General features: G+C 41.6%; 1 protein-coding gene across 1 annotated transcript in view; it reads left to right on the forward strand.

Annotated features, from left to right (window-relative positions):
* Positions 1–12,162, forward strand: part of LOC124009850 (retinal guanylyl cyclase 2-like) — a 33,935-nt gene extending 21,773 nt beyond the window's left edge. The window contains exons 12-19 of the mRNA XM_046322058.1: positions 7,222–7,385; positions 7,582–7,774; positions 7,966–8,140; positions 9,000–9,098; positions 9,820–9,914; positions 10,241–10,326; positions 11,100–11,192; positions 11,509–12,162. Of these exons, the coding sequence (XP_046178014.1) occupies positions 7,222–7,385; positions 7,582–7,774; positions 7,966–8,140; positions 9,000–9,098; positions 9,820–9,914; positions 10,241–10,326; positions 11,100–11,184 (897 nt within the window). The 3' untranslated portion in view covers positions 11,185–11,192; positions 11,509–12,162. The remainder of the gene's footprint in view (positions 1–7,221; positions 7,386–7,581; positions 7,775–7,965; positions 8,141–8,999; positions 9,099–9,819; positions 9,915–10,240; positions 10,327–11,099; positions 11,193–11,508) is intronic.
* Positions 12,163–13,847: the final 1,685 nt, after the last annotated feature.

Here is a 13,847-nt window from a genome sequence, read left to right on the forward strand (position 1 = left end):
TTCGAACTACTAATCTTAAAAATTACTCTCTCCAGAAATAAGTCTCTCACTGTTGCCGCCTGCTACCGACCCCCCTCAGCTCCCAGCTGTGCCCTAGACACCATTTGTGAATTGATCGCCCCCATCTAGCTTCAGAGTTTGTTCTGTTAGGTGACCTAAACTGGGATATGCTTAACACCCCAGCAGTCCTACAATCTAAGCTAGATGCCCTCAATCTCACACAAATCATCAAGGAACCCACCAGGTACAACCCAAATCTGTAAACAAGGGCACCCTCATAGACGTCATCCTGACCAACTGGCCCTCCAAATACACCTCCGCCGTCTTCAACCAGGATCTCAGCGATCACTGCCTCATTGCCTGTATCCACCACGGAGCCGCAGTCAAACGCTCCCTAAAACACTTCTGTGAGCAGGCCTTTCTAATCGACCTGGCCCGGGTATCCTGGAAGGACATTGACCTCATCCCATCAGTTGAGGATGCCTGGTCATTCTTTAAAAGTAACTTCCTCGCCATTTTAGATAAGCATGCTCCGTTCAAGGAACCAATACACGCAGTCAGTCAGGAAAGCCAAGGCCAGCTTCTTCAGGCAGAAATTTGCATCCTGTAGCTCCAACTCCAAAACGTAATGGGACACTGTGAAGTCCATGGAGAACAAGAGCACCTCCTCCCAGCTGTCCACTGCACTGAGGCTAGGTAACACGGTCACCACCGATAAATCCATGATCATCGAAATCTTCAACAAGCATTTCTCAACGGCTGGCCATGCCTTCCGCCTGGCTACTCCAACCTCGGCCAACAGCTCCGCTCCCCCCGCAGCTACTCGCCCAAGCCTCTCCAGGTTCTCCTTTACCCACATCCAGATAACAGATGTTCTGAAAGAGCTGCAAAACCTGGACCTGTTCAAATCAGCTGGGCTTGACAATCTGGACCCTCTATTTCTGAAACTATCCGCCGCCATTGTCGCAACCCCTATTACCAGCCTGTTCAACCTCTCTTTCATATCGTCTGAGATCCCCAAGGATTGGAAAGCTGCCGCAGTCATCCCCCTCTTCAAAGGGGGAGACACCCTGGACCCAAACTGTTACAGACCTATATCCATCCTGCCCTGCCTATCTAAGGTCTTCGAATGCCAAGTCAACAAACAGGTCACTGACCATCTCGAAACACACCGTACCTTCTCCGCTGTGCAATCTGGTTTCCGAGCCGGTCACGGGTGCACCTCAGCCACGCTCAAGGTACTAAACGATATCATAACGGCCATCGATAAAAGACAGTACTGTGCAGCCGTCTTCATCGACCTTGCCAAGGCTTTCGACTCTGTTTTTCTGATGACTGCCTTGCCTGGTTCACCAACTACTTTGCAGACAGAGTTCAGTGTGTCAAATCGGAGGGTATGCTGTCCGGTCCTCTGGCAGTCTCTATGGGGGTGCCACAGGGTTCAATTCTTGGGCTGACTCTTTTCTCTGTATATATCAATGATGTTGCTCTTGCTGCGGGCGATTCCCTGATCCACCTCTACGCAGACGACACCATTCTATATACTTCCGGCCCGTCCTTGGACACTGTGCTATCTAACCTCCAAACGAGCTTCAATGCCATACAACACTCCTTCCGTGGCCTCCAACTTCTCTTAAACGCTAGTAAAACCAAATGCATGCTTTTCAACCATTCGCTGCCTGCACCCGCATGCCTGACTAGTATCACCACCCTGGATGGTTCCGACCTTGAATATGTGGACATCTATAAGTACCTAGGCATCTGGCTAGACTGTAAACTCTCATTCCAGACTCATATCAAACATCTCCAATCGAAAATCAAATATAGAGTTGGCTTTCTATTCCGTAACAAAGCCTCCTTCACTCACGCTGCCAAACTTACCCTAGTAAAACTGACTATCCTACCGATCCTCGACTTCGGCGACGTCATCTACAAAATAGCTTCCAACACTCTACTCAGCAAACTGGATGCAGTTTATCACAGTGCCATCCGTTTTGTCACTAAAGCACCTTATACCACCCACCACTGCCGACCTGTATGCTCTAGTCGGCTGGCCCTCGCTACATATTCGTCGCCAGACCCACTGGTTCCAGGTCATCTACAAGTCCATGCTAGGTAAAGCTCCGCCTTATCTCAGTTCACTGGTCACGATGGAAACACCCACCCGTAGCATGCGCTCCAGCAGGTGTATCTCACTGATCATACCTAAAGCCAACACCTCATTTGGCCGCCTTTCATTCCAGTTCTCTGCTGCATGTGACTGGAACGAATTGCAGAAATCGCTGAAGTTGGAGACTTTTATCTCCCTCACCAACTTCAAAAATCTGCTATCTGAGCAGCTAACCGATCGCTGCAGCTGTACATAGTCTTTCGATAAATAGCCCACCCAATTTTACCTACCTCATCCCCATACTGTTTTTATTTATTTACTTTTCTGCTCTTTTGCACACCAATATCTCTACCTGTACATGACCATCTGATCATTTATCACTCCAGTGTTAATCTGCAAAATTGTAATTATTTGCCTACCTCCTCATGCCTTTTGCACACAGTGTATATAGACTCTTTTTAAAATATTATTTCTACTGTGTTATTGACTTGTTAATTGTTTACTCCATGTGTAACTCTGTGTTGTCTGTTCACACTGCTATGCTTTATCTTGGCCAGGTCGCAGTTACAAATGAGAACTTGTTCTCAACTAGCCTACCTGGTTAAATAAAGGTGAAATAAAAAAATAAAAAGTAAAAGATATATACAGGGGGTACCGGCACCAAGTCAATGTGATGGGGTACAGGTTAGTCAAGGTCATTTGTACACAGGAGTAAAGTGACTATGCATAGATAACAAACAGGAGAGGGGTCAATGTAAATAGTCTGGTTGGCCAATATATTAATTGTTCAGCAGTCTTATGGCTTGGGGGTAGAAGCTGTTGAGGAGCCTTTTCAATCTGGATTTGACGCTCCAGTAACGCTTGTAGTGCGGTAGCAGAGAGTACAGTCTATGACTTGGGTGACTGGAGTCTTTGACATTTTTGGGGGCTTTCCTCTGACACTGCCTAATATATAGGTCCTGGATGGCAGGAAGCTTGGCCCAGTGATGTACTGGGTTGTGCGCACTTTCCTCTGTAGTGCCTTATGATCGGATGCCGAGCAGTTGCAATACCAGGCGATGATGCAACCTGTCAGGATGATCTCTATGGTGCAGCTGTAGAACTTTTTGAGGACCTAGGGACCCATGCCAAATCTTTTAACTTCTTATGGCTTGGGGCAGTATTGAGTAGCTTGGATGAGTATAACAGAACTCATATGGCAGGCAAAAACCTGTGAAAAATCCAACCAGAAAGTCATTGCCTATCGAATATACAGTGTCTATGGGGTCATATTGCACTTCCTAAGGCTTCCACTAGATGTCAACAGTCTTTAGAACCTTGTTTGAGGCTTCTACTGGAAAGGAGGAGAGAATAAGTGCTGATTGAGTTAGGGGTCTGCCAGAAGGCCATGAGCTGATCACAAACGCACACGTGAGAGTTAGCTTATTGCATTTCTACATTTATATTTCTGCTTTTTGTGACTCCTCTCTTTGGCTGGAAAAATGGCTTTGTTTTTCTGTGACTAGGTGCAGACCTAACATAATCGTTTGGTGTGCTTTCGTCGTAAAGCCTTTTTGAAATCGGACACTGTGGTGGGATTAACAACATGTTTATCTTTAAAATGGTGTAAAATGCTTCTATGTTTGAGGAATTTTAATTATGTGATTTCTGTTGTTTTGAATTTGTCCCCCTACACTTTCACTGGCTGTTGTCATATCGATCATCAGATGACACTCATAGGACTTCATGTTACACAATACATGTATGTTTTGTTTGATAAAGTTAATATTTATCAAAATATGAGTTTACATTGGCGCGTTACATTCACTAGTTCCAAAAACATCCAGTGATTTTGCATAGCCACATCATTCAACAGAAATACTCATCATAAATGTAGATGATAATACAAGTTATACACATGGAATTATAGATATGCGTCTCCTTAAATCAACCGCTGTGTCAGATTTGTAAAAAAATTTACGGAAAAAGAAACCCATACAATAATCTAAGACGGCGCTCAGAAGAAAATGTCACAATAGCCACAATGATGGCATCAACATAAACAAGAAATTACATGATAAATATTCCCTTACCTTTGATGATCTACATCAGAAAGCACTCCAGGAATCCCAGGTCCACAATAAATGTTTGTTTTGTTCGATAATGTCCGTTATTTATATCCAAATACCTTTTTTTGTTAGCGCGTTTGGTATAGATATCCAAACGCTCATTCTGGTCAGCGTTACATCGGACAAAAACTTCAAAAAGTTATATTACAGGTCGAAGAAACATTTCAAACTAAGTACAGAATCAATCATTAGGATGTTTTTAGCATATAGCTTCAATAAAGTTCCAACTGGAGTATTCCTTTGTGTCTTCATGAGCAATGGAACGCAAGTGAATACCATGAGGAATAGGCGTGATCAGAAAATGGCTGACTGCCAGACACCTGATAGATTCTGCACTCATTCACTCCCACAACACCGTAGATGTCTCATTCAAATTTCTATACATGGTTGACATCTAGTGGAACACCTAGGCAGTGCAACATCATTAATATCTCAAGGGGATTTCATTGGGGACTCTGGTGAATACAAACAAAGCTCAGATTTCTCACTTCCTGTTTTGATTTCTGCTCAGGATTTTGCCTGCCATATGAGTTCTGTTATACTCCCAGACATCATTCAAACAGTTTTAGAAGCTTTAGAGTGTTTTCTACCTAACACTAATAATAATATGCATATATTAGCAACTGAGACTGAGTAGCAGGCCGTTTACTTTGGGCAAATTATTCATCCAAGCGACTCAATACTGCCCCCCAGCCATAAGTTTTAGCAAGTCGGTTAGGACATCTACTTTGTGCATGACACAAGTCATTTTTCCAACAATTGTTTACAGACAGATTATTTCACTTATAATTCACTGTATCACAATTCCAGTCGGTCAGAAGTTAACATACACTAAATTGACTATGCCTTTAAACAGCTTGGAAAATTCCAGAAAATGATGTCATGGCTTTAAAAGCTTCTGATAGGGTAATTTGAGTCAATTGGAGGAGTAGCTGTGGATGTATTTCAAGGACTACCTTCAAACTCAGTGCATCTTCGCTTGACATCATGGGAAAATCAAAAGAAATCAACAAAGACCTCAAGTCTGGTTCATCCTTGGGAGCAATTTCCAAACGCCTGAAGGTACCACGTTCATCTGTACAAACAATAGTACGCAAGTAAAAACACCATGGGACCACTCAGCCATCATACCGCTCAGGAAGAAGACGCATTCTGTCTCCTAGAGGTGAGCGTACGTTGGCGTGAAAAGTGCAAATCAATCCCAGAACAACAGCAAAGGACCTTGTGAAGATGCTGGAGGAAACAGCTACAAAAGTTTATTTTATTTATTTTACCTGGCAAGTCAGTTAAGAACATATTCTTATTTTCAATGACGGCCTGGGAACAGTGCGTTAACTGCCTGTTCAGGGGCAGAACGACAGATTTGTACCTTGTCAGCTCGGGGGTTTGAACTCGCAACCTTCCGGTTACTAGTCCAACGCTCTAACCACTAGGCTACGCTGCCGCCCCAAAGTATCTATACCCACAGTAAAACGAGTCCTATATCGACATAACCTGAAGGGCCGCTCAGCAAGGAAGAAGCCACTGCTCCAAAACCACCATAACAAAAGCCCAATTACAGTTTGCAATTGCACATGGAAACAAAGATCGTACTTTTTGGAGAAATGTCCTCTGGTCTGATGAAACAAAAATAGAACTGTTTAGCCATAATGACCATCGTCATGGTTGGTGAAAAAAGGGGTTGGCTTGCAAGCCGAAGAACACCATCCCAACCGTGAAGCACATGGGTGGCAGAATCATGTTGTGGGGGTGCTTTGCTGCAGGTGGGACTGGTGTACTTCACAAAATAGATGGCAGCATGAGGAGGAAAATTATGTGAATATAAAGCAACATCTCAAGACATCAGTCAGGAAGTTAAAGCTTGGTCGCAAATGGGTCTTCCAAATGGACAATGACTCCAAGCATTACTTCCAAAGTTGTGGCAAAATGGCTTAAGGACAACAAATTCAAGGTGTTGGAGTGGCCATCCCAAAGCCCTAACCTCAATCCTATAGAACATTTGAAAAAGTGTGTGCTTGCAAGGAGGCCTACAAATCTGCATATTCCCATGAATATGATGGATATAAATCAAATGTTTGGCATGGAGATGCAGTTTGGACTTTAAGGTTGCCTATGCCTAACTTGTTGTTTGAGGGTATTAGAAATATAACGTTTTCTTGAGATAATACGTGGGTATAGGCAGACATTACAATTGGAGGATTCATATCATGCATATTCTATAATGATAGGTTATTCAATTGGCTACGTCTGTCAGTAAAAACTTTGATTGAGGAAATTACATTTTTATCGCTCCGTCACCTAAAAAAATACCACTACACCACTTTATACTATATTTCCTCACTATGAGGTTGGAATAATACTGTGAAATTCTGAAAATGTAGATAATACACTTTTAGCGCAAGAGCTGTTTCAAAAGGCCGCCTGTAATTTCAGCCTGTTTTGTAGGGTTGGAGTTTTGGCCTGCCAGGTAACATCAACATCAAACAGTTCCAACCCTCTATGCCAATAACAGTTTCCTCTTTCCACTCAGAACACTCCCAGACAATACTAGCAACATTCTTGCTTGCTCTTTGCCAAGAAGCTATTTTTGTTTATTTTTGACACTTTTTATTGAAAACAACTGCAGAAAAGGTACTTAATTGTTACCCAGAAATGATCTGATATTTAGATAAAAATGGCTGCATTGGACCTTTAATCCTGAATGTGTCGGGGAAGGGGGAGAGAGTGATTAGGTCCTGTCTTTCATCTCTGCTTTTGGTGAGCAGCTCTGCTGGTTCCAGGCACCTCGGATCGGCCTGGTATTCAGTCAGCCATATGTACAGAGGGGTTGAATTGACCCTACAGTTTTTTCATAGACATGCATGAGCACACATCTGAACACAATGAACTCAGTCTCAAGCTAACAAGAACTCAAAACAACATGCTTTTTGTTAACTATATTACAGTAATATGTAACATACTTCACTTCCTCACTGCATGCTGTGTTTCCCTTTCATACTTTAGTTCAAGAGTATAACCAAGGGGAAGAAGACCAACATCATAGACTCAATGCTGCGTATGTTGGAGCAGTACTCTACTAACCTTGAGGACCTGATTCGGGAGAGGACAGAGGAGCTGGAGGTGGAGAGGAAAAAGACTGATCAGCTGCTGGCCCAGATGTTGCCCAGGTCAGTCCCCCCCCCCCCACTCCTCCCACTTCACATTAAAAGCTGAACTCTTAAAAAATGTCTCTGTATTGAGAATATTGAATTGTATTACTGTGCAAGGCAAAAAACAATTTTATTCATTGGCCGCTGGTAATTTATTCTCCTAACCTCTATCCACATCCCTCTATCAACTCCCTTGTCTTATTTTACACCATAGGTCTGTGTGCCTGGCCCTGAAGACGGGCAAGCCTGTGAAACCAGAGCACTTCTCTGAGGTCACTCTGTACTTCAGTGACATTGTGGGCTTCACTACCATATCTGCACTCAGCGAGCCCATTGAGGTGGTAGACTTACTCAATGATCTCTACACACTCTTTGATGCCATCATCGGGCAGCATGATGTCTACAAGGTGAGAATCCTGTCCTGCTGCAAAATAGTTGTGTCCTATTAGTGATGCAATGGAAGCTTGTTCTACTTTCAATACAAATCCTGGAAGTAAATGGCTGCATTCCTTAGTGTGCATGAGTTTATGTCACCTCCTCCTAATTTTGACAAATTTCCCAATTGGGACAATAAAGATATTGATTGTGTGGCCTTCAGGTGGAGACCATCGGAGATGCCTACATGGTAGCCTCTGGAGTTCCAAACCGGAACGGTAGACGCCACGCAGCTGAGATGTCCAACATGTCCCTGGACATCCTCCACTGTATTGGAACCTTCAAGATGAGGCACATGCCTGATGTCAAGGTCAAGATTCGCATCGGCCTTCACTCTGGTGCGTGGACCATCTAAAATTCTTTGTCATATTTTTATCCTCTGCCTCATCGTTCAAAATGTAGACTAATTGACTGGCCTTTTCTCTTGAAAACCACAATTCTTCATTTGTTTTTTAGCTAAACGGTAGCCCTGCCACTTGGTTGGCTATTAAGCTGGGGGATAATATAATAATAACAACATATTCCATTTACTAGATACTTTTATCCAAAGCGACTTACACTCATGCGTGCATAAATGGGTCTGGAGACATGTTACTGTCAAATTCATAGATGGAGCTATAGACTGGCAGTCCATGAGATCAACTGCTATGCATTGCAGTTCATGCATATGCAACAAAGTCATTAGGTGAATAGTACAATTCAATACATAAGCAAACTATACTTTTGACATGTTATATTTAATGACATTTGAGAATGAGTATTGGAATTCTATAGAACATGTCAGTCTATTGGAGCAAAAGTGTATTTTTACCTGATCCCCATCTGGAACATATTCCTGGAATGGTGCAATGTCATCCACTAAGCCCTGTCATCCTGTTAGTCTTCACTGCCTAATGCTTTCTTCTCGTTACTCTACCCTACCAATTAATATAGAAGGTTTTGCGTGTTTCTAGTAACACAGAATTGACTACTTTTAGGTATGGTAAAAGACATAATTGACAAACAATACAAATATTCTAACATCTCTGCTAAATAATGAAAGGATATTCTGCAATTAAACTAAATTTGCCATTTTTTCTCCAGAGACTTTTGTGAGATATTGGAGGCTTTTTGAATGTCATGAATAACAAGTCATAAATCAGGACATATGCTACTTCTTATCTTATCAGTATGTCTGTGTGTTTCTGTGTCCACCAGGCCCTGTGGTGGCAGGAGTGGTGGGTCTGACGATGCCTCGGTACTGTCTATTCGGAGACACTGTCAACACGGCTTCTCGAATGGAGTCAACAGGGTTGCGTGAGTACCTCACTCTCGTTGTTGGCCCATCAAGCCGTGTGAGGTCACTAAGGATAGGGACAGGTGTATTGCCGTTTGTGTGCATGCAACAAGAGGCTAAGGAGGGTTACGATGAGCAGTCCTGACTAATCCTTTAAGACTATCAGTAGAATTAGTGGGCAAATTTAGGGTTCAATAAAAATATCCTCCGTGTACGGGCTTCCCTCAGATATCCTTTCACCACCAATTCTGCTAGTACAGCAATGGTAAACTTCATAATGTGTTGAGATTTGTATGTGTTATGAGTTAAAGTAACAACTATAAAAACCATTGGCGTGATGATATGAATAAACAACCTCCTAATCTTTTCATTTTTCAAGACAATATATGCTTATTTAACTGCTGATTGCTAGCAACACATAGAGTATTTCATAGAGTATAAACTGTATGTACTAGTCAGTGACATGAGTACAGGAAATTTCACATCTACTCCCATCAAGTGGCCATACATATGAATTGCTGCACAAAAAAAACTGCTCTTGTGAGTATTGTCAATGGGCTCACAATAAATTATATTTTGTTACTCAATAATAAATACATTTATGATCAACCAGTGAATGAAAATATAAATATATGTAGGATATGCGAGTACTGTATGATGTCACAAGTGTTGATGCTCTATAGACATGAATAACTAATGGTAATTGTTTACTGTTGTTGCTGTTGTTGTTTGATATCCCAGCTTACAGAATCCATGTCAACCAGAGCACAGTCGATATCCTGCATGAACTGAAAATGGGCTACAAAATAGACACCAGGGGCATGACAGAGCTGAAGGTAGACACACACACACACACACACACACACACACACACACACACACACACACACACACACACACACACACACACACACACACACACACACACACACACACACACACACACACACACACACACACACACACACACACACACACACACACACACACACACACACACACACACACACACACACACACACACACACGGACCCAACTAGTGAATTCACTTAACTTACCACGGAAATATCTCATTTTTATTTGTCACATGCTTTGTAAACAACAGGTGTAGACTAATAGTGAAATGTTTACTTCATTCTGTTATTTCCTACTTCTCTTTCAGGGGAAGGGAATTGAAAACACATTCTGGTTGGTTGGGAGAGCTGGGTTCGACAAGATTCTCCCAAGACCGCCTGACCTTACTCCAGGGTAAGATTTGACAAGCCTTCCTGCTCTATTTATGCTGTACTTTATGTTTCTCCTAACTATACTCGTATTGACTCTCAGTCCTGCCAGCTGCTTGTCCCAGGCCCCTTATCAGTAGTACTCATGAAATCCGTTCACATCAAAGTTGATTTTCATCTAGGTCATTGTGGATATAGAGGATAAGATGTCCGAAAAGAATTGTAAAAAATCTGATAATGTGCTGACCCATTGACCATTTGTCAGATTGTGTGGCTGGAACTAAACGTTTTATAAATCACCTGACCTGACCCTTGTGTCATAGTTCAGTTCACATGTTGACCCAAACGTAAAATTCTTCATCTTTTACCTGTCTGTTGAACTTAATGAATCCTTACCTCCCACTACCACTACATGTGTGATGAACGCTCTCCCTGGCATTCAGCAAACATCGCTGTAATGTTTTAACACACTACCCTGGTGGTTGCCTCATTTAGACCTGTCCAGATGAACATTTTAGATCTGTGTTAAGAGTTCAAACATCGCTGTAATGTTTTAACACACTACCCTGGTGGTTGCCTCATTTAGACCTGTCCAGGTGAACATTTTAGATCTGTGTTAACAGTTCAAACTCAGTTGTAATGAACATTCTGTTGTCAACAGCAGTCAGTGTGGACATTGCTTTTGTTGCTTCATATGCTGGGATTGACATGTTTAAGGCCTATTCCAAGAGTCTGAGTGCTCAGTGTGCACTGCCAATCAAACAAGACATTAAGCCTTCTGTCTTTGACTTTCCTCAGGGCAAGTAACCATGGCATCAGTTTGGAAGAGATTCCTCCAGATAGGAAACAGAAATTCCTTGACCGGCAGGCGAGGAATAAGTAGCCTGTAAGGTACGCCTGGTTTAGCCATCATATTCTAGATTTACAATGACTTTATTTCCAAAATGATTTGTAATGTAAGGGATGTCACTGATGTCACTGCATTTATGATATCCCTTTATGATATCCCTTTATGATATCCCAATTCAGGTACATATGTACGCTGTCCCTGATGCAGTGAAAATAATTACAAAAATGTAATAAAGAAGTAAGCGTTATGCGACAAACCCATTACACCTTTTTGTTTGTCTCAATTCAGGTACATACCAATGAATGCTGCATTTATGATATCCCTTTATGAGATAATATATCAGATTTTTTTCCACAGATTGTGTTGCCCAGTCCTCCTACCTGTTGGAGTGAAAGACCAGATAGGTGAATTGACCAGGTTGGTTGAGAGGATGGGTTAGGGGTGTGTCTGACAGACAGTCTGTCACATCACCCCATGTGTCCTGTCGAGTGCTGATCCACATTGCACAAATAAGCCAAAGTCGGAGAGACACTGTCTGTCTTTAACACAATACATTTGTTTGCACAGAGCAAAGATGAGTTAAAATAAGAGTATTTCTTAAATTTAGCAAATGTGGGAAATAGGAGGGATAAATAAAGGTGTATTACAATCATGCACAAAATACCAAATATATTGATTTAGGAGTCACTGTAGAATGAAAACATCACAACACAAACATGGGAAGAGATTGGCTCTTTGCTTGAAATAAACTATAAATGACCATGATATTGTGTGTAATATACTGTATGTATCTCTACGGTCTCTTTTGCTTTGTAGAAATATTTGACAGAGTATAGAAAAGTGTTCATACTCCACTATATAACAAGGGTATATTTAAGCATTAAGGCATGAGAGGGTGTGGTATATGACCAATAAACCACTGCTAAGGGCTGTTCTTCAGCACGACGCAACGCAGAGTGGCTGGATACAACCCTTAGCCATGGTATTTTGGCCATATACCACAAACCCCAGAGGTGCCTTATTGCTATCATAAACTGGTTACCAATGTAATTAGAGGAATAAAAATAAAAGTTTTGTCATACCTGTGGTATACGGTCTGATATACCATTGCTGTCAGCCAATCAGCATTCAGGGTTCGAACCACCCAGTTTATAATAAAATGTAGCACATGCTCTATTTCAAATGTGGTACTGTAATCTCTCTCAATGATACATTCATCTTAGAAGTAATGTATTTCCTTAAAGGTATATAAGGTAGGCTGTGGAAGAATCTGGTCCAATGCGTTTTTTAAATGTCCTTATTGTCATGCTTCAATGATTACGCCTTCTGATTGTTTGAATGATATTTGAAAATTATCAACCCATTAGAAAATATTCATTTATATTTTTTCAAACATTTGCCAGCTGGAACATTTAATTGAATCATTTTCAAATAAAATAAATGTATTGCAAAATCACTGTTCCCAAAATGAAGCTTCACGTAAACAGATTATTAGTAAAAACGTTCACTCATACATTTATCTCTATAGAGATACAACTATTTCTATGCCCCTCTCTTTAAAATCATGCTTCATTCATGTTATTACTGTATTTATTTTCTTATTCAATAAAATTCACATGTATAGGCAGTATATCACACTTTTTTTTAAACTGTAAATTTGTTTTAACAATATGCATTTTCTTACAACAAAGAAATAAACTGAGCAATGGGTTGAATAAATGTTCCAATGGGAAACATTTAGATGAAAAAAATGAGACCAAATTGTAAACTTTTCAGGTTACAAACTCATACCAACAGCATACCACCCTGCATTCCACTGCTGGCTTACCTCTGACGCTAAACAGGGTCTGTTTTGGTTGGTCCTTGGATGGGTGATTAGATGCTGCTAGTAGTGGTTTTGGAGGGCCAGTAGGGGGCACTCGTGTCTAACAGAAATCCCAATGCCCCAGGCTAGTGAAGGGGACATTGCCCTGTGTAGGGTGCTGTCTTTCAGATGGGATGTTAAATGGGTATCCTGACTCATTGGTCATTAAAGAATCCCATGGCACTTATTGTACGAGTAGGCCCCATTCCATCACGGCCACCTAATCATTCCCCTAATTGGCACAAATCAAACCTCACCCTTCCAGCTGATGTGTGGTGAGTGTTCTAGTGCACAAAATGGTTGTAGTGCTTCACCCAGGTGGGTTGGTGGTGGATGATGTGAGTTTCTCCCTTGCTTTGAGTACCTCAGTAGCTAGATAAGTGCTATATAAAGCCAATCAACTACAAACTCAATTCTTATAGGGTCTGGTCAACAGCATGTTGCCTTTCACTCAAGCTATTTTCTGCTCTATGAATTGGTTCAAATATTACATTTAAGTAACGTAAAATGTTGGGGGAAAATAATGCCAGCACTCTTTTTGATTTCTACATATTCTACACCTTTGAGTGATAGGGGACTGCTTACAATGTGCATAAACCACGGTATATGGCTACCCATCTACATCGCTCCGGCCACATGTTATGCCCACTAACGTTTTTTCTCCATGATGAGTCAGGATTTGCCTCCCTCCTCGACAACTTCTGGAATGCGAACACATTCTGACTGTTCTGATTGATCTCAAAACCCGATGGGTTTGTGATTAAACGATGGGTTGGGCCAGAGCCGGCCTACATGATGACGATATCAACTTTGATACTCTGACTGGTTAGAT

This window comes from Oncorhynchus gorbuscha, linkage group LG02 (assembly GCF_021184085.1).
Source record: "Oncorhynchus gorbuscha isolate QuinsamMale2020 ecotype Even-year linkage group LG02, OgorEven_v1.0, whole genome shotgun sequence".
Lineage (NCBI taxonomy): Eukaryota > Metazoa > Chordata > Actinopteri > Salmoniformes > Salmonidae > Oncorhynchus > Oncorhynchus gorbuscha.